The sequence below is a fragment of the Brassica napus genome, chromosome C2, assembly GCF_020379485.1.
Source record: "Brassica napus cultivar Da-Ae chromosome C2, Da-Ae, whole genome shotgun sequence".
In the NCBI taxonomy this organism is placed as follows: Eukaryota; Viridiplantae; Streptophyta; class Magnoliopsida; order Brassicales; family Brassicaceae; genus Brassica; species Brassica napus.
The window spans coordinates 981,681-1,001,880 of NC_063445.1; the positions used below are offsets into that span (position 1 = coordinate 981,681).

The following is a 20,200-nucleotide window of genomic DNA, read 5'->3' on the forward strand; positions in this document are numbered from 1 at the left end:
TTGTCCAACTACTTCCATTCATATTTAAATAAATCCACTTACTAAACCAATTTTTTTTTTCAAGATATTCACAATACAATCACACATTATTAAAAAATATAACTCAACTTCAAAGGGTAACCACATTCTAGGTGTTCAATTCAGATTCCGGTTCTGTCTCAGTTAGGTTTTTTCGGTTTTCTGGTATTTAAGTTTATAAAAAAATCTATCATACTAAAACAATATCTAATTCGGTCTGGTTCGGTTTATACACCATCGGTTATTGGTTTGTTTGGGTTTATACCAAAAAAACATAAATATATTTATCTTTAGTAATATTTTTTTGTGAATTTACTTTATATGAGTAGATATTGGTTTTAATAAAACATGAAGATATTTTGGGTTTTAGATAGAATATTTTTATTTTTTTATTTTACTATTTAAAATAATTATTAAACATATTAAGTTAATAATAATAATATTTTTATAGAATAAAAATAAGAAAATTAGTGATCTATAATATTATTAAATAAAAAATATTATATATTTTTCAACAAAAAGGTAAAAATTATGTTTTGTTTAATTTGATAAAAAGATTGGAAAAGATTAACTTAAAACAAAATATTAAATTACTAAAATCAACATTTTAATTATGAAGATCATATCTATAAAATAAATTATGTATATATTATTAATTATATTTATGTAACTTACATATAACTATACTACTATTTAATTAGTCGGTTTATTCAGTTTGCTCAGTTATATACCATATCATATCTATATACCATGTTTTTTTTTAAAGTAACATTCTTTCGGTATATTCGGTATTACCAAACGTAAACCTCTTTTTCTATTTTGATTCGATTTGGTTTTAGTTGGTTTCATTGAATACCCCTACCATGTTCCCAGCATATACTCTCCCTTATCCACAACTAGCACCACCTCGAGGCGAGTATTAGTTACTAAATAAAAATAAATAAACTTTAACACTAGCAGCTCCAATAGTTAATTTACAATAAAAAAAATTATATTCAACAACAAAGTTCACAATAAAATTGTATAAATGATAAAAATCCCGCGCGAAGCGCGGGCAAACCACTAGTATTTCATATACTCAAAGACAACTATAAAATTATAAAATATCCTAAAGAAAAGGATGGTTTTGTCATTTCTTGATATAGGCCCTATCCTTTTTTTTCCTTAACCATGGCATTAACCAAAATGTACAAAAGACAAATGGGGAAGATGGGGTTTGGTATATACGCGGTTAGTAGTTACCCACGTGGTTTATCCACTTCACACATTAAGCCCCCCTTACAAAATAATGCTACTTAAACGACCCCAATACTTTTGTCTCCTTCCCGACCTTTCCTTCTGACGTTATGAAAGTTTCAATTCCGCTGTACACCGACTGATTTTACCCAAGAAAAACTTCCCCCATAATGTGGTTAAATTGCTCACGTAGTAACCTCCGAACCCGGTACATAACTGAGCCGGTCCACTTCATCCCAAACCAATTTTGACGTTATCTCATCGAACTCAGGTTCATATTCCTACAACATGTTGGAAGTAAGCTCAATAACCCTAAATCATGTAATAAGTATCACATTCTACATGAACATTTATTATACCTCGAGTTGTCGAACCAACTCTTTAGCGTTTGGTGCAGAGACGATGATTCTACGAGCCATTGGGGATATAAATCCTTCGTCCACGGCCTTGTCGATAAACGTTAACAGCGAGTTGTAGTAACCATCCACGTTAAGAAGACCCACCTGTGAATAATTATTGATCAAAATAATGTTAGAAACCAGATATTTTCAATAGTATATACAAAAGGTTACGACATAGGAAGCTTCCGGTCTCACAATCAGGGTTATGTACTCGTATGTCGTGACAACACACCGTTATCAATATAATTATAACGTTACATGCTCTTAGAATGTGTACAGAAAAGGTTAAGCACGAATAAAGAATCCCAAAAGGAATCTTGCTCCATGTGATTATTACGACGACGTACCATATGCAACCATTTGTATTTTCATTCAGTTAAATTAAACCAGAACATTATAAATATAAGGAACACTTTACACTTATCATTTTAGAGTAAACTAAGAGAAAAAATATTCTACACGCATATTCCGGTCGTAACTCATTATAATATTGCAAGATCATATCATGTATATATTTTAATAAGTTAATTAAGAGAATTTTTATTTCCCTGATTACGTACCGGCTTACGGTGGATTCCGAGTTGAGCCCATGTAATGACTTCCAGCAATTCTTCCAACGTACCATATCCACCTAACAATTTACCAAGAAATTGATTCGAAATACTATATATCTTAAACAAGTTTTCTAATGGAATCAGTTTATATATATATTAAAAATGGATTACAAACCAGGAAGAGCAATGAAGGCGTCGGCTTGTCGAGCCATTTCAGCTTTCCTTTGATGCATATCAGCGACGGCTTTCACTTCCCCGATGGTCTCACCGGTTATCTGCAAAGAATTATACAAAACCATTTAAACGAATATGATTCTCTTTATTATTGCCTTTCTAAAATGTGAACACCGAAAAATATCTTCTATAGTATATTATATTATATGGTTTTTTTATTGTGGATATTATTACATATGATTCTTCTATACTATTATAATATATGGTCTTTTTATTGTGGATATTATGGCATACAAATGATGTTAGTTGGTCAAAGAGATGTATCGTGAAGGAAACCAAAAAACGCTCCAAGTCGCAATCATTCCTCTTTTGGTCCTACCACTATTTTTTTGTAGATCATTGCAAGGCAATTTCTATCTCAATAATTACTAATTAAATACCAAGTCGAACGAAAAATAAGATATAATTCAGAAGAGCTTTATTTGGTGCATACCTCTCTTGGCATCAAGGTTTTTGGGATGACCCTACAATAGATTAGAGAAGACACAGGTTAATAATGGACCAATCACAAAAACGAAACAGCCCTTCTAAATCTATAATTAATTATGAAACATGAAATTAAGTTGACCATTTTGGTTATAGATAATTGAAATGGGATTCTCTTATATTAATACCACACACATAAACTAGTTGTAGTATATTTATAGAACATAATTATGAAAGCAAAAAGAGACAGTTTTGAACAAAGGAAACATGCACAGATCCTCTTTTGTCGTTGTTATGTTTTAACTCTTACTAGGTTCAACCATTATCTTGTACTTATAAACCAAATACTAATCTATTGTCAAATTATACGTGACAAATAATAGGTTATTTTAGCAAGTACTAGGCATCATGTAGATAGTCATCATCAACAGTGAAATGTTTAAAACACAATGATGAGTAATGGGGTACTTGGAACTAGCAAATGCATCATATCACATGAATAGAGTATATATGTATATGTACATACATAGATGTGTGAATGTATGTATACATATAGAGAGAGAAAAGAGAGAGAGAGAGAGCAAACCCTAGAACATGCCGACCACCATGATGAACAGCCTGAGAGACGAGACCCATAAGCCCCACGCTGCCACCTCCATATACCAAATCAATCCTTCTTTCCACCTTCAACAACATTCCCACCATCAGTTTCTTTAGTCAATTATTGTTATAATGTCATATGCATTTATTTACGATAACAGAGTTTTCATGATGAAAATGAACACGTGTCGCAAACCCAAACCCACAATCGTCCCCAAAAAGAAGCAACCACATCAAATATCAAACCTCAATTAAGAGAATAGGACTCATCATCATCAATCCTAATTTCAGTGGTCACTATCCTATTAATACTATTATTACTGCCTACAGACGAATCACAAATATTTATTACAACGGGGTTCTAATTATTGTTCTTTTTTTAATATTTTGTGCTGTTGAAGAAGTACACCCCACAACACACGCTTTGTACATAGAGTCATTATTCTTCCAACGAACGATTTTTTTGGCCTCTCGAGGCAGTAAACTGTCATTATTATTTATCTTTCCCGTAAACGAAATCATTGATCATACTTGGAAACTTAAGTTTAGGTTTAGGAAAAATCAGAGGTTTGTGTAATGAAAAATGTGAATTACTGAAAAGTAAATAACAGAAAATAAAATAAAAACAGATCATGCAAGAGTGCTGCTCGAGTGACAGACGGATTACAGCTAAGAATAGTAGAAGTTGCTATTTTCCCATCTCTCTTTCATGCCAATAAAAATAAAAATTAACACAAATTCGAACTCAGCAAAAAAAGAAGAAGCATCCACACGTTTGATAGATTCATCATTGTTCGTTGTAACACACAATCAAAACTCATAATTCCCAATGTTTCACAAAATATTCTGAGTTCATATCTCGAATTAGATCTTCATTTTCGAGTTCATCTTTAGTATTATCATAAACTTTTAATCAATCAGCATATTCACAAAAAAATAGTCATGGTTTGTTTTATTTGAAACGGCTCTCTACTTGCAAATTACACAACAAGGTCGTAAACAATGTATTGAGTTCAACTGTGAAAATGAAAGTATATGTGTGTGTATAAAACTATGTAAATACAGATATAGGTTTGAGAAGAGAGAACGTACCAGCTCGTTACCCAATTCAATGGCAGCTTCTTGGTAAGAAGGTTTTTTGCCGGAACTGCTTCCACAGAAGACACAGATCCTATTGAATCTTGATTTTGTCTCTTCCATCTCTTCTCTTTTTTTTTTCTTTGTTCTCTCTCTCCCTCTCGAGCTTAAAAGTTATTTTTTATGATTATTGTGATGAATGAGACAACACTTTGGAGTTGTGCGAGTATTTATATATGCAGAGGAGAAGGATGAGAATATAAATGCAAATGCGATTTCCATGCCTATCCCCATTTATAAATTATTATTCATCTTTGTTTCTAGTATATTAGTACTATTTAATTTGTAGTTTGAATATTCCATGGAAACGCTAAAACACGGCGAAAATATATTTTATATCTTATTTAGCAAGCAAGTTAATTATAATAATCTTAATTATTATATAGTTCTTTGGGAAAGTTATTTTATGTCTGTATGCGGCCGTGATCTAAATATGATCTCTAATTTTATTTTATACTATATATTTGTGGAAGGATTAAGATTAGATCTAACACAGGTTGGAAGATCTGTTCAGATTTTGCATCAGACTAGTTCGATAGAACTAGAAGACTCATGGATCAGAATTTATTCAAACATTTCTTTTCTTTTTTTTTCCCGTCAAATTCATTAAGATTGCCATTAACTAGTTACATTGTAGGTCTATGAGTCTATCTCACTAAAAACATATCCGTTGGGCTGTACTGGGTCTGGATAGGATCAGATCCGATCAGTCTAACTAATTCTAAATCTCTACGGCTCTATGCCTCGACTGCAGTTTAAAAAACTAGTCCGATTTTGTTTCGATTTTATTCATTTTCTTACTACTTGGTTTTGGGTTCCTTTCGTTTGCTATTTTGAAATTCGCATCACTACAATCATCAGTTTGTGAATTTTAAAATATCTAGTTATGTACCATTTGAATATGATACAAAAAATTACTAAGAAGAATGTTTTTGGACTTTTTTCAAAAAAAAAAAGAATATTTTTGGACTGAATCACTAATTAAGAAGAATGTTTTTTTTTGAAAAAATAATTAAGAAGAATGTTTTTTTTTTGAAAAAATAATTAAGAAGAATGTTTCTATCTTTTTCGTCGTCTAATGTTTGTTTAACTTCAATAAAACAATATTTGACTCCAAAGAACTTGTCATTTTTTGATGAAACTAATTTTGATTAAGGAAGTAATCGTCATAATAATATTTGTTTATATAATGAACTAACAGCCTCGAGAGATGTCTCGTGATCACTTGTTTGGTTTCGTTATCAAATTTCCACCCGCTAAAGCAATAGTCCCTCCGCTTATTCACACCTACGATTTAAATACTACTACTAAGTTTATATATGTATTTACAAATGGAACGCATACGACGAATAAGAAAAGAAGGTATTAGATCAACAATATCAAACAAAATTCTAGATACTTCTGCAAAAATACGATCCATCTTATATGCATAATGGTATAGACCCCTCTAACGTTGGTGAAAATGGTAAAAATGTTTGTTAAACTCAGTATGACTCTCTTCCTTTCATTTTGCTTTGGAGTAAGGGGAAACTATTTGAAATCTGACCAAAGTTTATGAATCAATAGTGAACAATACTTAGGTTTATATATGAATCAAGAAAGAATGGTTTCATTTCATAATAAACACACCTCTGCTAATTAATCTGGCGTCTGTATATTTCTTAAATGTTGAATATATATAACAGCTGTAAGCTGACGCAATCATCCAACAAATTTGGATGACACTTACATTACATTTACATGGCTTCCTTTGACTAAACCTTTCTCTTTGCTTTATGACGATACATATTGAAGTTATATAATATAGATAAACCGTATCTTTGGATGTTTTTTAGTCTTAAAATAGATTAAATAGGAGAATAAGAGTTCTTGTTAACTTTCTATCTTAGTTTTTCAAAACTACATTAAGCTAGCTTCCCAATTTAGATATATTCTTGTTATTAATTCTCATTTTTATTTAAAAAAAAAACTTTTAAGCATACTGTACAAGACAGAGTCGCAAGACCTCAATCCAGACTTCACCGTGCGATCATAACTCGAATCTTAACTTGAAAATATAGTGTAGTTACATTCCTGGATATTTAGTATTAAATACAAAAGGTATGAAAAAACACGTATCTAAGCTTTTATTTCTTCTTTTGCCAGCAACCGCTGGTATCTAAACTGATGGTTTGCATAACTGCCGAATTTATGTTGGATTTAAGATTACGAATAGTGTCAATATTAAAATGTTCACTATTAATAAACACAATCGAAGACCTTCAAAATAATATTATGAAGTCACTTTCGTGAAGATACCACGATGACCAAGAAGATTGTATGAGCTGGAGATGCATATATAAAATTAGAATGAAAACTCATAGCATCTTTGGTCATCTTGATTTAAATGTTTGTTAAAGAAGAAAGACAATTCATTGCTTTTACTTTTATAACTTAAAAGTTAAGATGCTTCATATCGTTTCATATCAATATTTCCCTCTTCTTGTACTGTTTTTCTTTTCAAATCATTGACATATATTTGATGGTGATGTAAGCAAATATCATGACGAGTTGTAAGCATCATATTAATCCATCAAAAACAATGTTTAAAACCAAAATACTGGGAATATCATTATGAATTTTTTTTAGAAATGGCGGCCCAGTAATCATCCATCTTGGTCCTTAAAGACCCATTTGTTATGAAACCTCTAAAGCGAGCCATTTGTCAGGATGTGTATTTCAAGAGACCTATCTATCCACGAGCATGTCATAAAGCAATTAAACACGTATTTTGAGGATGAAGTGAAGGATTCCATGCAAGGATTGTAAATGTAACACACAAGGCTTCACCAAATTGAATACTGATTAGGAAGGAACAAATTGATCATTATACTCCCATCATCGATGAAAATTGTAATAAGAAAAAAATTGTATGTATTTATGAAATGCATGCAAACTATTATTTTAAGATTTCATCCTTTGATTTCATTTGTCTTCATTTGTGAACCTTTACGTCAGTTTACTTTACTCTAGTTAACCCAAAAAAAAAATTACAGCTTCAAAATCATAATGCATTGCGCATATGAAGTTTGATTGTGGATCAGAGTTATTTTATGTACTTTTTGAAATGTAAGAAACATTTAATTTTTTAATATCACTAATCTTAAGCGATGGGCTTAGACAATGAGAAAGCCCATTGGTTCAATAACCAAGCCCATTAGATTTATAAATAAAACCCAAACGGCTCGCTAAATAAAACCCTAACATCTCTTCTCTCTCTTTCTCACCGTGTCACCGCTTTTGAAGTAACAATGGTTCGTTCTCCGCCGCCGGAGCATTCTTATACCTTTCGTTTCTCAGCTCTATTTTAAAAATATCGATCTCTGAATATTACTATCGTTTATTCTTTTGCTTGATTGAAAAAAACAGCCGCAGGGAGATTACATCGAGCTGCACCAGAAGAGGCATGGACGCCGCCTCGATTACGAGGAGCGCAAGCGCAAGAAGGAGGCGCGTGCAGTTCACAAGCGCTCCAAACAAGCTCAAAACGTTCTCACTTTTTATCCCTTCTCCAATCTACGCTATTATTCGTTTGCTTACTATTGTTGATTTCGTGTGGTGAATTTTGCAGTCTATAGGTATAAAGGGTAAGATGATTGCTAAGAAGAACTACGCTGAGAAAGCTCAAATGAAGAAAACGTAAGTATATAGCTAGCTATTAACTGAATCTTGATTTGTTTGTGCTTTGTTCTGAGATTGATTTTGTGTACATTTGTTTTGTAGATTGAAGATGCATGAGGAGAGTTCATCAAGGCGTAAAGCTGATGAGGATGTTCAGGAAGGAGCTGTTCCTGCTTATCTTCTTGATCGTGAGAACACCTCTCGTGCCAAGGTTTGTCTTTGTTTCAGAGTTGATGATTCTTGGTGAAAAAGCAATGCATGGGACGTGTTTGTGTGTGGGTGTAGGTTCTTAGCAATACTATTAAACAGAAGAGGAAGGAGAAAGCTGGGAAGTGGGAGGTTCCTCTGCCAAAGGTGAAAACTTTGTTAATGGATGTCAATGTTGATTCAGTGGTGTAAATGTTGTAGCTTGGTAGTTAATAGCCATTTCCTATTCCAGGTTCGTCCTGTGGCTGAAGATGAGATGTTCAGAGTGATCAGATCCGGGAAGAGGAAAAGTAAGTACTTAGTTTGAGATTCTAAGCTTTGTACTCACTCATCATCATCTTATATACCTAGATTCAATAATTCTAGATTATGTTCAGTATTTTAGCTTAGATTGTCACTTACAAAGTTACAAGTAATGAAATGCTTCCCTTTTTTTTTGTATTAACTGTATAGCAAAACAGTGGAAGAGGATGGTTACAAAAGCTACATTTGTTGGACCTGGTTTCACAAGGAAGCCGCCAAAGTACGAGCGATTCATCCGCCCTTCTGGGCTGCGTTTCACCAAGGCCCACGTCACTCACCCTGAGCTAAGATGCACTTTTTGTCTCGAGATCATTGGGATCAAGAAGAATCCCAACGGTCCTATGTATACGTCCCTTGGTGTCATGACCAGAGGAACAATCATTGAGGTTAGTTCCACCACCAACACCAAGATACATATTGGGTTTTCTCTCACTTGTAACCTATGTGCTAATGGCTTGATTTGGTTTCCAGGTCAATGTGAGTGAGCTTGGTCTTGTTACACCAGCTGGAAAAGTTGTCTGGGGTGAGTGACAGTTTTAGAGAACTTTGTATAAGATCTTAAGCGTGATAGCAGTTTTTTTATACCTCTATTTGTTTTGGCTTACAGGGAAGTACGCTCAGGTGACAAACAATCCTGAGAATGACGGATGTATAAACGCTGTTCTGCTTGTGTAATCAAAATCTCCGGCAAGAATAACGTTGTTTACTTTCTTTTTTAGTTCTCTCCTGAAAACAATTTTGTCTTTGACTCGAGTCTTTTATGTATCTGTGTGGTTTAATACAATTTAAGCAAAGCCTCTTTTCCGTTTCCTTGCCTTGAATGAATCCAAACTTGCGACTCAACAGAGAGAAAAATCAGAAATCACCAAATCACAACATAAAGATACATACGAGTTACACAATGTGGTTGGTTAAGCAATGTCTGCCAATGGAGGGTCAACTACATGGAACATCTCTACAGAGAGCCTTCTTGTGCGGCCCTCTACCTCTCATACCGATATCAGTAGCGTACCTACTCGCACAGTACACACCAACACCTGTTGCTGCCATTTATAATCGAAACAGCTTGACCGCTCTGTCCTGTTCAAGAACCAGAGCGGTGTTGTAATATATCGCAGTTGTTCCTGGAAGTGTCGTAGCTCCTAATCAAAACCGTTTTGAACTGGGGTGCTTGGCCCGGTTGACAAATATGTCACTTACGACAGTTGGGCCGGTGTTGTTGATATGTATAATGGGCTTCTAGTTATATTTGCAATTAGCATTTTGGCATATTATACTGTGTGTTCTCTTTATTTAATGAGATTTTTTTTTTGTCAACAATGAGATCTGGTTTTAACCTTTAAGAGAACTTTCAAGTTTGCTACAAAAAGAAGAAGATAACTTTCAAGAATTTAAAAAGACAAAGATGATTATTTGTTAATCCTACTTTATATTTTTTCTACCACTAGTTTTTTTTGTCAACATGTTTTTCCATTATAAAGACACTTTTTGAGTTAACTAGCATTCTTATTGCACAAAACAAAAAGCATTCTTTTTGCTTTTAAGAATGCTGATGTGATGTTTAGAATAATGATATAAACTTAATACATTTTGAATATTTAGTCAAAATCAAACAAAGATCTAATGTATATAACTAAATTCTTTTTAGCTAACCTCTCCGAGGAACGTTTTTATTGCAGATATGTAACTAAAATAAGGCTTAAATGATACTAATAATATTCTATCCACTGAGACGACTATTCTGTATATATAAACACACATGGATATAATTGTTAAATTCATGGTCGTCTTCATTAAATAACCCAAAATCAGTTTCAGCGCTTTGGCCTTTAATCTCAACAGTCTCTCCATTTTCAAACAGACTCTTCACATTCTCGAGAAAATATCATTTTCCCAGATTCAGTGCCTACTTTTCTCGGAAAATGGAGTCTGTTATCAGTTGGTGATGTACATTGAGCAAAGACGAGCTAGAGATTTGTGTTTAGAAGCTCGCAAATAATGAATCCGTCGACTTCTCCCGGCGTGAAACGCCGTCGAGGACTCTCGACGCCGTCGCTGTGCTGCGGAGGATCCACGGCGGCTGAGTTTTGCGGTGGCACGACGGCGGATTTCGCCGCCTTATGTTGCTGCGGTCCTTGCAGCGTCGTCAGCCTCGTCGTCCTCGCCGTATACAAGATCCCTCGCGGACTCTTCCGCCGTGTGCGGGGGAGACGAGGGCTGGCGAAGAGAGGAAACGGAGATTCAAAGCTGAGCAAAGTCGGGAGCTCGAAGTTCGCCGTTCATCCGGTAGAGAGCAGAGAGGAGGAAGATCTCGATAAGCTAGCGATGGAGCTGAAGGACGAAGAAGAAGGAGAAGACGAGGAGGTGGTTGCGTTAGAGAAGGAGATGTGGAGCAGATTCTACAGTGGTGGTTTCTGGCGAAGCCTTTCGCAAGTTGAAACGGCGTCGTCTCCCAAAACCGATTAGAGAATCAGATTCTTAGTGTAAGACAGTGTGAAATGTATATGCTCTTGTTCATATAGTTTTTTCAATAAATACTACATAATCAAGTTTAGATGTCTCAGAGGAACCATATGTTAATTATGTTTAGGAGCAACCTCAATGGAAAGTTTCTCATTTGAAGATTCTTATTAAAAATTATTTTTATTTTAATTTGATAAAAAGAACTGATTAGTTTTAATTCTAATAAAATTCTGAAAAATATAATTTTAAACCTTTATCTTAACTTCTCTCCTACTTTTTTTCTTAATTTATTTTTTAATTTTAATTATTAGATGTTCATTTAGAACCCTCTGTTGGAAGTGATCTTGCTAGTAGATCACATATGTGAAGATCTACTCCAACAACACTTTATGACCTTTTGAGATATGAGGTACAAACTTATAGTAGAATATTGTAGTCAAATTAATCGGTCCTTAAAAGCTATGTGAAAAACAGTATTATATGGTATAATAATCACAATGCGTAAAGCAATTATATATAGATAGATAAAAAAAAGACATTTTTTTGGTCTCTCTCTAACCCTTCCTCACTCTAAGTTTTCTCTCGTCAGATCTGTGTCTGCCTCCGGCGCGTGGCCTCCGTTTCGCCGCCGCCGGAGGGCTTCTCTCCCCCCTTTACTTATTTTTCTTTGCTCCTTTGTCCTCACTGTCGTTTTCCACCCGATATGTGTGTCACCCTAGAAGAAGAGCTTCATTAACGACGGATTCGCGACCTGGACTTGGTGGAGTTTGGCTCTCCGGTGTGACTATGAGGCTGGAGATGCGGTGACAAGTCGAAGGGGTCGGCTTTTCAGGGTTTAGAGTGGGTTCTTTTTCCATCTCCGTTTGAACTCACTCGTACAAGACAGTGGCGCGTGTGGGAGATGTGGCGGTTCCTCCTCCAGATCTGGGCTTCAATCGTTAGATCTGCCCGTTGTGGTCTGGTTTCGAGGTGCGGTGCTGGGTTTCCAGGTTGGTGGCTTTCCTCGGCGTCTTGGCTAGCCTTATCTTTTGACCCGGCATCATGAGAGCTCTGGAGTGCTCTCTTCTCGGAGGTGCGTCTTTTCCTAGGGGGTTTCTGGTGCGTGCTAGAGCTTCTAGTGTTGGCGTGTGGAGGTTCAATGGGCTGCGTCCCGATTTGGTCGTCTATGGCCACGTCGTTGCGGTTCCGGAGACCTCTTTCTCATCTGCAATGTCTCTACTCGGTGTCCTTTTTCAGTCCGTCTCAGAAGCTACCGGTAAGTTTTCTTTGGCGTTTGCTCCTGTGCTTCCTTGTGGGGTCGTAGCTTTGTCATCGCTGCGACAGTTTGACGATATGAAGCTAGCTGCGTTCTGGTTCTCGGAAACGGCAAGCAGTGAGGTGGTGGCTTAGCTTGGGTAGTCTCCAGCTTCATGTCCCTTCCTCGATGACTCTGCTTGTTGGCTGCATCACATCCCAGTTCTGATGTCTCGCTCCCTACATCAGTAGTGTTGCTTTCTTGTAGCTTTTCAGGTCTTAAGGAGCCTATTGGTATTGGGCGCTGCTGCTATCTTGGATCCGTTTTTTTGTGAATGAGCCTCTTATTGGTTTGATGGAGTGGACCTTCTTGAATCTCCGTGGTGCGGGGCAGCGGTTTAGGAGGGTAGCACCTTCGTGGGTTAGAGCTTTGGACATAAAAATGGACCATTTGGGGAAGGCGGTAACTCCGATGGTGTGGTCTGTTTCAACTTCCACGGTTTCGGTCCGACGGGTGAAAGTAGTGTCTGGTGATGGTTGAATCTGTGTGTCGGCGCCTCTTTTGAAAAGGATATGAAGATACAGTGTTCGGCTTGGCCTTGGCTAAGTCGGTGTCGTTGGCCGCGTTTTTCAGGTGATGACGAGTGACCATTCTGGTCCTTCGAGCCGGAATTCTTTCCCTTCCGCTGTTTATTTCATTTACTTTCCCATGTACTTAGCGATAAGCCCAATCTATTTTCAACGTTCACTGTTTCTTCATCGACTAACCGGAGGTCTTGTTCCGGTTCGCCTTCCGGGGTTGGTTTCGTTAATTAATATATAAGTTAGTTAAAAAAAAAAAAAAAAAAAAAAAAAAATTATATATAGATTCATGAACTTACATTACATATTGCAATGTAGTTGTGTGCATATATCTAAGATTACACATCAATATATGAATTCACACATGATCAAAACATTTATAGAGATTTAATTTGTTTGAAGAAAAAATGGAGAAAAGACATAGGTGTGACTTTGGCATACATAGCCCTTATGAATAGTGTAAGTAGGGATCAAACACTGTGAAGACCACAATGGTAGATAACATTACAAAGCGAAGAAGATTCACGAGCACACAAAACATAAATATTGAGTTAGTTTGGTATAACAAATTAAAACGGAATTGATTGAAACGTGTGCTTTAAGTTGGGATTCCAATATAAAAAGAGAAGCATCAAGCAATAGTTTCGGAAGAAGCGTGGGATATGGAATATTGCAGTACTATTAGCTATGCTAAGAGATAGAGAGAGAGAGGCCGGTCAGGTGGTAAAGTAATAAAGGAGGTTGAGTGAAAAAGGTGATACAAAGTTAAGTAACTAGGGTTTCATGTAAATCCAGAGTACAGTGTATGTATTCGTGTAAACTGTCGTTTTCTTTCTATGGAGAGTGGGGACCCTATGATTTTCATAATCTAACATTGATTTACTGAGTTCCTACCACACCACTACTGTCTCCTCTCTGTATACTATTTATTGAACTCATAACTATTTCATCTTTTACTGACCCCCAAAAATGTTATTTCCTCTTTTACCTCTATTTACAGTTACATTTTTGTTTAGTTTCAAATGGTCTTACAATAGAAATGCATCTGTGATACGACAACTGTTCATGGATTTTAGTATGCCTTCAATCCTAGGCATTACGTATATAGTCCACACGACTTAATAGTGCATGTTTGTAAGCTTTATTTTTTTTTGTCAAACTACTACTTGCATTATAATTTAAAGATGTTCAAGTTTCAACAAGAAGACGGTTAAGACCTGAGCTTGCTAAAGCATCAGCCTGCAAATTTTCTAGTCGAGGTACAAAAGTAAATGAGATTGGACAGAAGAGAGTGGCAAGGTTTCTAATGTCTTGGAGGACACCCGCGATCTCATTCATATCCCGCCCTTCACGCAGGGCCAAAACAAGGACTTGGGAGTCCGAAAGTATTTGGAGACTTTGAAAAGTATAAAACATAACGAGGCTTCAGGGGATGTAAGGAAGACACTGGGGTTAATGATCTATGTTCAAGATATATCCCTAGTGACTTGTCAGATTATTTCCGGATTTCTCCTTTAGAAACCACCAAATCCATTTTAGTTTAAGTGTCACGTGTTTTGGTTATTCAAAATAAAATACTTTTTTTTGTGCGACAAATTCAAAATAAAATACTGAATGTAATTTGTTTTTTTTGCTAAGGACTGAATGTAATTTGTGTGAGTGAGAAAAGCTTCTAATCTGCCACAAACAATTTTTTTTTTTAAAAATCTACAAGTTTGTGCTGGAAGGGGGTGATACATAATACTTTGTGTATCCCCGCACAAAGTGATTCCATAGTTGTTTGCTAGCTAACACAGGAAAAAGAAGAATAACTGGACCAGTCAAAAAAAAAAAAACTGGACCATAAAATGAGCCCAATGAGCCATATGGCCTTCTCTTAATTTCTCTTTCAAGGTAAGTATGTCACATATTATACTATACATTGTATAATTTTTAGCTTACTGAAAAAACTCATAAGGAAGTTTAAATGAGCCGAGTTAGAGGCTTAGAGCATCACTTGGATGTTGTGGTGGCTTGTGATGACAATGACAAGGACGTTGAAATCCCTTTCGTATCAGTCTACTACGCCTGATTAGAGTTATAACATCCCCAAAAGTTTTCACTATACTACAAAAGAGAGAAACATCTCAGAAGGATAGGTGAGTGGTCGTGAGAAGTTGGGGTTGAGAGATAAGAAAGAAACAAAGTTTTGGTGTCTCGTTTGAAATAGCTTAAGTTCTTAAATTCGAATAGTTATTGTAACATCAACTACAAAGAGGACATTTCACAAGCCTACTAACCATTATTATCATGACGATCAGCAATCAATCTTGTATATATTTACGTTGATTACTTCTCACATTGCATGATGGTTTGAAATGGTCACTACACCGTTCAACCACTTGACTTATGCCATGTGACCTGGTGATATGTTGATTGGAACAGCAGAAACACTTAATCATGTGTATATATATATCTATATTAATGATGAAAAAAGAAGAAAATCCAGCTCTAGCATAACTGATAAGAGGTAGAAAATAACCAAATCTAAGAAACTATTTATACAGTGGCAAATAAAGCGATTAACAGTATTCGCCCAGGTGAATTTTCTCTACATGTCGGCGACCACAGATGGTGCGGATCCAATGTCGATAGAGAAGCTAAAGCACGTTAACTCCTTATTCTGCGCATCAATCATCTTCATTTGCAGCGAGTAAGAACCCTGGAAGATAAATAAAAAGAGTAGAGCGTGTCATCTACCATTTTTTCAGAATTTTCCGACACTAATATGCAACGTTCAGACACATTCAAGCTAGTCATGTTATGTCTCTTATGTATTGCTCAAAAAACATGAAAACTTACTGAAGGAGTATAGACAGGAAGAACTTGAGAGTGTGCAACCAAGAAATCTCCGGTCTCAACAGGACAAGTAGTCTGAGTGCAAAGGTCATGCGTCTCAGAGTGAACGTGCCATCCGAAGTACGTAACTTCAATCACCAACTTCCCACCCGAGATCACACGGCCTTTATAAGAAACAAACATCACCCACAAAATGAATCCAAGTATTTTTCAAAAATTTTGAAGAAAATTACATAAATATAAGTCCTTAAATTTGTAATTTATTTTTTATTAATTTTTTTTACAAAATCATCTACAACCCTCAAAATCTCACGACCGCCCTAAAAATACTCATTGAGAAATAAGAAGCAAGATACGAGTGTTGAAACAGTTAAAGTGAAGAAGCAACCTGTGGTGGCAGAGATGGTAAAGGTAGCTGGCTCGCCTCGAGCTATAGGATAAGGAGATATATCAACCTCTTTCACTTTTACTTCGTACTCTGCATTCTCCTCTACAACCAAACATAACATGACAAACTCAGAGCACAGTTGATAAGGAAGAGACAGAGGGGACTCAAACGTTACCACAGTATTGGACATCGGTGGCTCGAGCAGTCGTTGAAACAAATAGGAGAAGATAAACAGCGAGAGGAAGAACCACGACTCTTGACATGGTTGGTGGAATCTCGAAACTATAAGGGTTTTCAGGTGGTGATCAAATACAGGAGTAGGGCGCCGTTTCTTTTACTCTTATAATTCTCCAGGAATGTAAGCGAGATCTGGACCGTTACTTCAACTAGGTCAATTGTTTATGAATGTAAAAACGGACGGCTAGATTTCATTGAGAAAGTTATTTGGTGTGAATGATCAAAATGATTACGCCCCATAACGAACTATTAGGTAGTTACTAGTTATTTATTTTTCGGTGAAAATAATAGTGTTTTATTACAATATATATATATATATATTTTTTATATTTTTTTACAATATTGATTTGCCACCGAAAAATTTTGGTAGGATTTGCTATCTTCAACTGTATAATTTTTTTTTTTTTGTAAAACAACTTCGACTGTATAATATACTACTTTTCTTCTTAATTTAATTTTTCTCCTCTTCTTTTTTATATTTTTAAAATGCTTTTGTAAGTAGAATTAAAATGGTAAATGTATATTTTCCACATTTTCGCTATATATTATAATCTTAAACGTACATATTAACATTACAAATCGTCTCAAAATAAATCACTAATATTGTTTGTATTTTGTATAAGCAACCAAATAACACCCGTGAAATTTACAGCTTGAAGATAATATACTCTAATAAATGTCAACAAGAATCAAAATATATTAAAAAATTAAAAGAAAGAGGAAAAATGTCAAACATCCATCGGCCGGCGGGAAAATGTAACGTCGTCGGCGACAGGTGTCATCGCCGGAGACGGCAACGGAGACGTACGACACACGGGACACGTAGGATGAAGCTTGAGCCAAGGGTCAACGCACTTGTCGTGGAACAAATGGTTACAATCCGGCAAAACCCTGATCATATCTGTCTTCTTGTAATCCGCAAGACATATAGAACAACACGACGTCGCAGTGGAATCCTTTTGCAAGCTATAACTCACGCGAGCCTCTTCGTAAGGAAGCTTAGGGAAACTCTTGATTTCTTCATCGTTTAGTCCCAAGATTTCGACCACCACGGTGTCATTTTGATCGTCACCGTCCAAATGAAAACGTTCTTCGCCAGGTAGCGAAGTTACATTGACCTGTCTTTGCCTGCGTCTTGTCCTCGGAGTGGTCGTTGGAGAGGCGGAGATATGGGTTCTTGTGCAATAATAAGAAGCGAGGGTGATTGTGGTGATGAGGAGAAGTATACCAATGGAAACACCTAGCCCGTAAGCGAAGCCACCGATCCTATCAGTGGCTGGTATATACCGGTCGGAGTCAGGCGTGGTATTCATTGCAGCCATTGGATTTTAATAAATTTTTGTGTGTTTTCTGAATGATGAGAATACGAGAAAATGAGTGAATGTTTTGTTTTTGGTCATCACGTTGATGAAGTTGGAGAGTCAACGTTTAAATGTAAGCTATATGTCATATAGGTTTTTCTTGGGTAAGGGCGGCTTCAAATATGATAATAAATACTAGTGGCGTTTAATAACTTTCACATATATAAAAGTTTTGTTAGACGTTAATCATTTGAAATACATTTGATGCCAGCCAGCGTTGCTTAGCTGATGATTTTTTTTTTCTTGTTTACAAATTGGTTTACATAAAGTTTTAAAGAAGGTTTGTATATAAGTTACGTGAAGCAAAACCAATATATTAATCAAGTTGGCCTAGATGCAATTTCAAGTCTAAGCAGTCCATAATTTTCTTGTTCTAAATAATATAATCAAATCGTCTTCGTTTTTTTTTCTTTGTACAACATGCGACTTTGCATGTCTTAGTCATAGCCGTCTCTCATGTTTTCTAACACTTGATTTTTTTTTTTTTTGTAACACAAACTTTCATTAAAAAAGGTTAAGACCCAGGGTTTAATACATTAGTTTCAGCCATTAAGGCCTGTTTAGCCAAGGCATCAGCCCCATTGTTTTTGTTTCTACGAATCCAACCAAATGAAATGAAATCGAAGTCGATAGATAGACGTAGGATATCTGAGACTAAGCCATACAGTTCCGAGTTCGGGGCCTTCGTGTTGATTGCTTTGACTAGCTGAGCTGAATCCGAGAGTACTTGTAGTTGGCGGATACCTCTGTTCTTGCAGAACTGGAGTGCTTCTCTAAGGGCCAAACCCTCCGCCAGTAACGGAGACGGTACAAAGTGTCAGTGCACCATTCTTTCAACTTTCTGTAGTTCTTCCTCTAGGATCCAACCTAAACCTGCAATGAGGGAGTCTCCTTTCCATGCTGCATCTGTTTTCAAAACAGGGGTGTTTGATGGTATTGGTGCTCTCTGTGGGTTTGTTGGTGGTTTGACAGAGGAATCCCGAGTCTGTTCATTTAACCATTCCTTCGCCGCTGTTATTGCATTTGTGATCACGTCCTCCTCAAGGATTTCCTTATTCTCGAATATGAACTTTTTTCTTGCGACCCATAGAGACCATAATATCCAGGGTGCTAGCGGTCCTGTCGAAATGCCCACTGGTGGAAGGCAGTATTGTTTACTCAGATCGGGCCATGAAGATCCTAAATCTATCATTCCTCTAGCATCAAAGGTAGAAGAGAAGGGTGCAAGACTCCAAACTTTCTGCGCAAAGTTGCAGTGAAGGAAAAGATGAGTGATAGATTCAGGTTCATTACATCTCTTACAGTTAATGGCTGATGCGATGTTCCTGGCTGCGAGGCATGTTCCCACTGGGAGGGCGCCTCGGAAGAGTTTCCAAAGGAAGAGCTTTAGCTTAGGGGACACGTGGAGCTTCCAAATGTTTCCCTGCCAATCAAAGGGATATTGCGGGAACGGTGAAGCCATATTGATGTTGTTTTTCGCCGTCCAATAACCCCAGCTGGTTGAGTAGTCTCCGGATTCATTTCCGAGCCAAATTAACCTGTCTGCTGCTCCCAATTTACTTGGCTTTATCATAAGAATGTTCTCTCCTCCTGTGGTACGCATCTGCGAATTTCAGCTCTGTTCTAACACTTGATTATATAATATTGATTGTAATGATTGAGAATATTTGACTTTTTCTTGTTATCTGGCAAAACAAAATGGTCTAAGTGTAGATAATCCCTCGAATCAGCAGAAAGCTGGAGCCTGAGTCGTGGTCTTAGTACACCATCTCAGTGTACGAATGTACGATGATGGATTCATACTAAATTTGTCCCACAAGATCCATGTTCAGCCTCTAGAATAATTTCATGGGGCTTCTTGATCAAATATTGAGCCATGTCATGGTGAGTACTCGAATGAGATGACGTATTTGATAGTCTTGTTGGCTGCTTATTCTCATCACTTTTAATGCACAGATAGTGGCAGAAAACTGGCAATTTTAGTAGTGGTTATAGTTAAAATCCACTAGGTGGTTTCTTGCTCAATGTACATAAATAACTTCAAGAAAAAATATTTTTTATAAGACGAAAACTTAAATTTATTAGTAATTCAACTTTTGATTTACCGATCATTCAAAAATGAGAAATTTTATTTTATTTTGGCTTTTTTTTTTGTTATCTTATGATATTTCCTAATAAACCGATTTTAATGTATTTTATCGCGTTTGAATACAAATAAATTTAACAATTTAAATTTTAAAACTTGATAATAAGTTAATAACATATTTATGCTGATTTTTGGATTTAAGAATATTTCGAATATTTAACTTTCTTTTTAGTTTT

At 36.0% G+C, this 20,200-nt stretch overlaps 5 protein-coding genes across 5 annotated transcripts; 2 read left to right on the top strand and 3 right to left on the bottom strand.

The window, feature by feature from the left end:
• Window positions 1-972: 972 nt before the first annotated feature.
• Window positions 973-4,819, bottom strand: LOC106380829 (cytokinin riboside 5'-monophosphate phosphoribohydrolase LOG7). Its single transcript, XM_048746692.1, has 7 exons — window positions 4,562-4,819; window positions 3,456-3,553; window positions 2,877-2,907; window positions 2,385-2,484; window positions 2,216-2,286; window positions 1,614-1,757; window positions 973-1,535 (listed from the first exon to the last, which is right to left on the bottom strand). The coding sequence occupies exons 1-7, from the start codon at window positions 4,667-4,669 to the stop codon at window positions 1,440-1,442; spliced, it is 648 nt and encodes a 215-aa protein (XP_048602649.1). The 5' UTR covers window positions 4,670-4,819; the 3' UTR covers window positions 973-1,439.
• A 2,976-nt stretch (window positions 4,820-7,795) lies between these two features.
• LOC106422790 (ribosome biogenesis protein NSA2 homolog) lies at window positions 7,796-9,586 on the top strand. Its single transcript, XM_013863587.3, has 9 exons — window positions 7,796-7,899; window positions 8,015-8,134; window positions 8,217-8,284; window positions 8,369-8,477; window positions 8,552-8,620; window positions 8,706-8,763; window positions 8,927-9,162; window positions 9,248-9,299; window positions 9,384-9,586. Exons 1-9 carry the CDS (start codon window positions 7,897-7,899, stop codon window positions 9,449-9,451), a joined length of 783 nt encoding a protein of 260 aa, XP_013719041.1. The 5' UTR covers window positions 7,796-7,896; the 3' UTR covers window positions 9,452-9,586.
• A 187-nt stretch (window positions 9,587-9,773) lies between these two features.
• Window positions 9,774-13,237, top strand: LOC106369884. Its single transcript, XM_048746693.1, has one exon. The coding sequence runs from the start codon at window positions 10,775-10,777 to the stop codon at window positions 11,240-11,242; it is 468 nt and encodes a 155-aa protein (XP_048602650.1). The 5' UTR covers window positions 9,774-10,774; the 3' UTR covers window positions 11,243-13,237.
• A 2,232-nt stretch (window positions 13,238-15,469) lies between these two features.
• LOC125581373 (putative phosphatidylglycerol/phosphatidylinositol transfer protein DDB_G0282179) lies at window positions 15,470-16,724 on the bottom strand. Its single transcript, XM_048746696.1, has 4 exons — window positions 16,456-16,724; window positions 16,281-16,382; window positions 15,896-16,056; window positions 15,470-15,755 (listed from the first exon to the last, which is right to left on the bottom strand). Exons 1-4 carry the CDS (start codon window positions 16,541-16,543, stop codon window positions 15,645-15,647), a joined length of 462 nt encoding a protein of 153 aa, XP_048602653.1. The 5' UTR covers window positions 16,544-16,724; the 3' UTR covers window positions 15,470-15,644.
• Window positions 16,725-16,920: 196 nt separating this feature from the next.
• On the bottom strand, window positions 16,921-18,347 carry LOC125581372 (putative RING-H2 finger protein ATL71). Its single transcript, XM_048746695.1, has one exon. The coding sequence runs from the start codon at window positions 17,837-17,839 to the stop codon at window positions 17,246-17,248; it is 594 nt and encodes a 197-aa protein (XP_048602652.1). The 5' UTR covers window positions 17,840-18,347; the 3' UTR covers window positions 16,921-17,245.
• Window positions 18,348-20,200: the final 1,853 nt, after the last annotated feature.

Coding starts and splice junctions, on each gene's coding strand:
- LOC106369884 (XM_048746693.1), top strand. CDS start 10,775: ATGAATCCGTCGACTTCTCCCGGCGTGAAACGCCGTCGAGGACTCTCG.
- LOC106422790 (XM_013863587.3), top strand. Junction 8,135..8,216: donor GCTCCAAACAAGCTCAAAAC/GTTCTCACTTTT, acceptor TGAATTTTGCAG/TCTATAGGTATAAAGGGTAA. Junction 9,300..9,383: donor AGCTGGAAAAGTTGTCTGGG/GTGAGTGACAGT, acceptor TTTGGCTTACAG/GGAAGTACGCTCAGGTGACA.
- LOC125581372 (XM_048746695.1), bottom strand. CDS start 17,839: ATGGCTGCAATGAATACCACGCCTGACTCCGACCGGTATATACCAGCC.
- LOC125581373 (XM_048746696.1), bottom strand. CDS start 16,543: ATGTCAAGAGTCGTGGTTCTTCCTCTCGCTGTTTATCTTCTCCTATTT. Junction 16,057..16,280: donor TACCATCTCTGCCACCACAG/GTTGCTTCTTCA, acceptor TTTCTTATAAAG/GCCGTGTGATCTCGGGTGGG. Junction 15,756..15,895: donor TTCCTGTCTATACTCCTTCA/GTAAGTTTTCAT, acceptor TTTATCTTCCAG/GGTTCTTACTCGCTGCAAAT.
- LOC106380829 (XM_048746692.1), bottom strand. CDS start 4,669: ATGGAAGAGACAAAATCAAGATTCAATAGGATCTGTGTCTTCTGTGGA. Junction 1,758..2,215: donor TCGGAATCCACCGTAAGCCG/GTACGTAATCAG, acceptor AATTATTCACAG/GTGGGTCTTCTTAACGTGGA. Junction 1,536..1,613: donor AGTTGGTTCGACAACTCGAG/GTATAATAAATG, acceptor AACATGTTGTAG/GAATATGAACCTGAGTTCGA.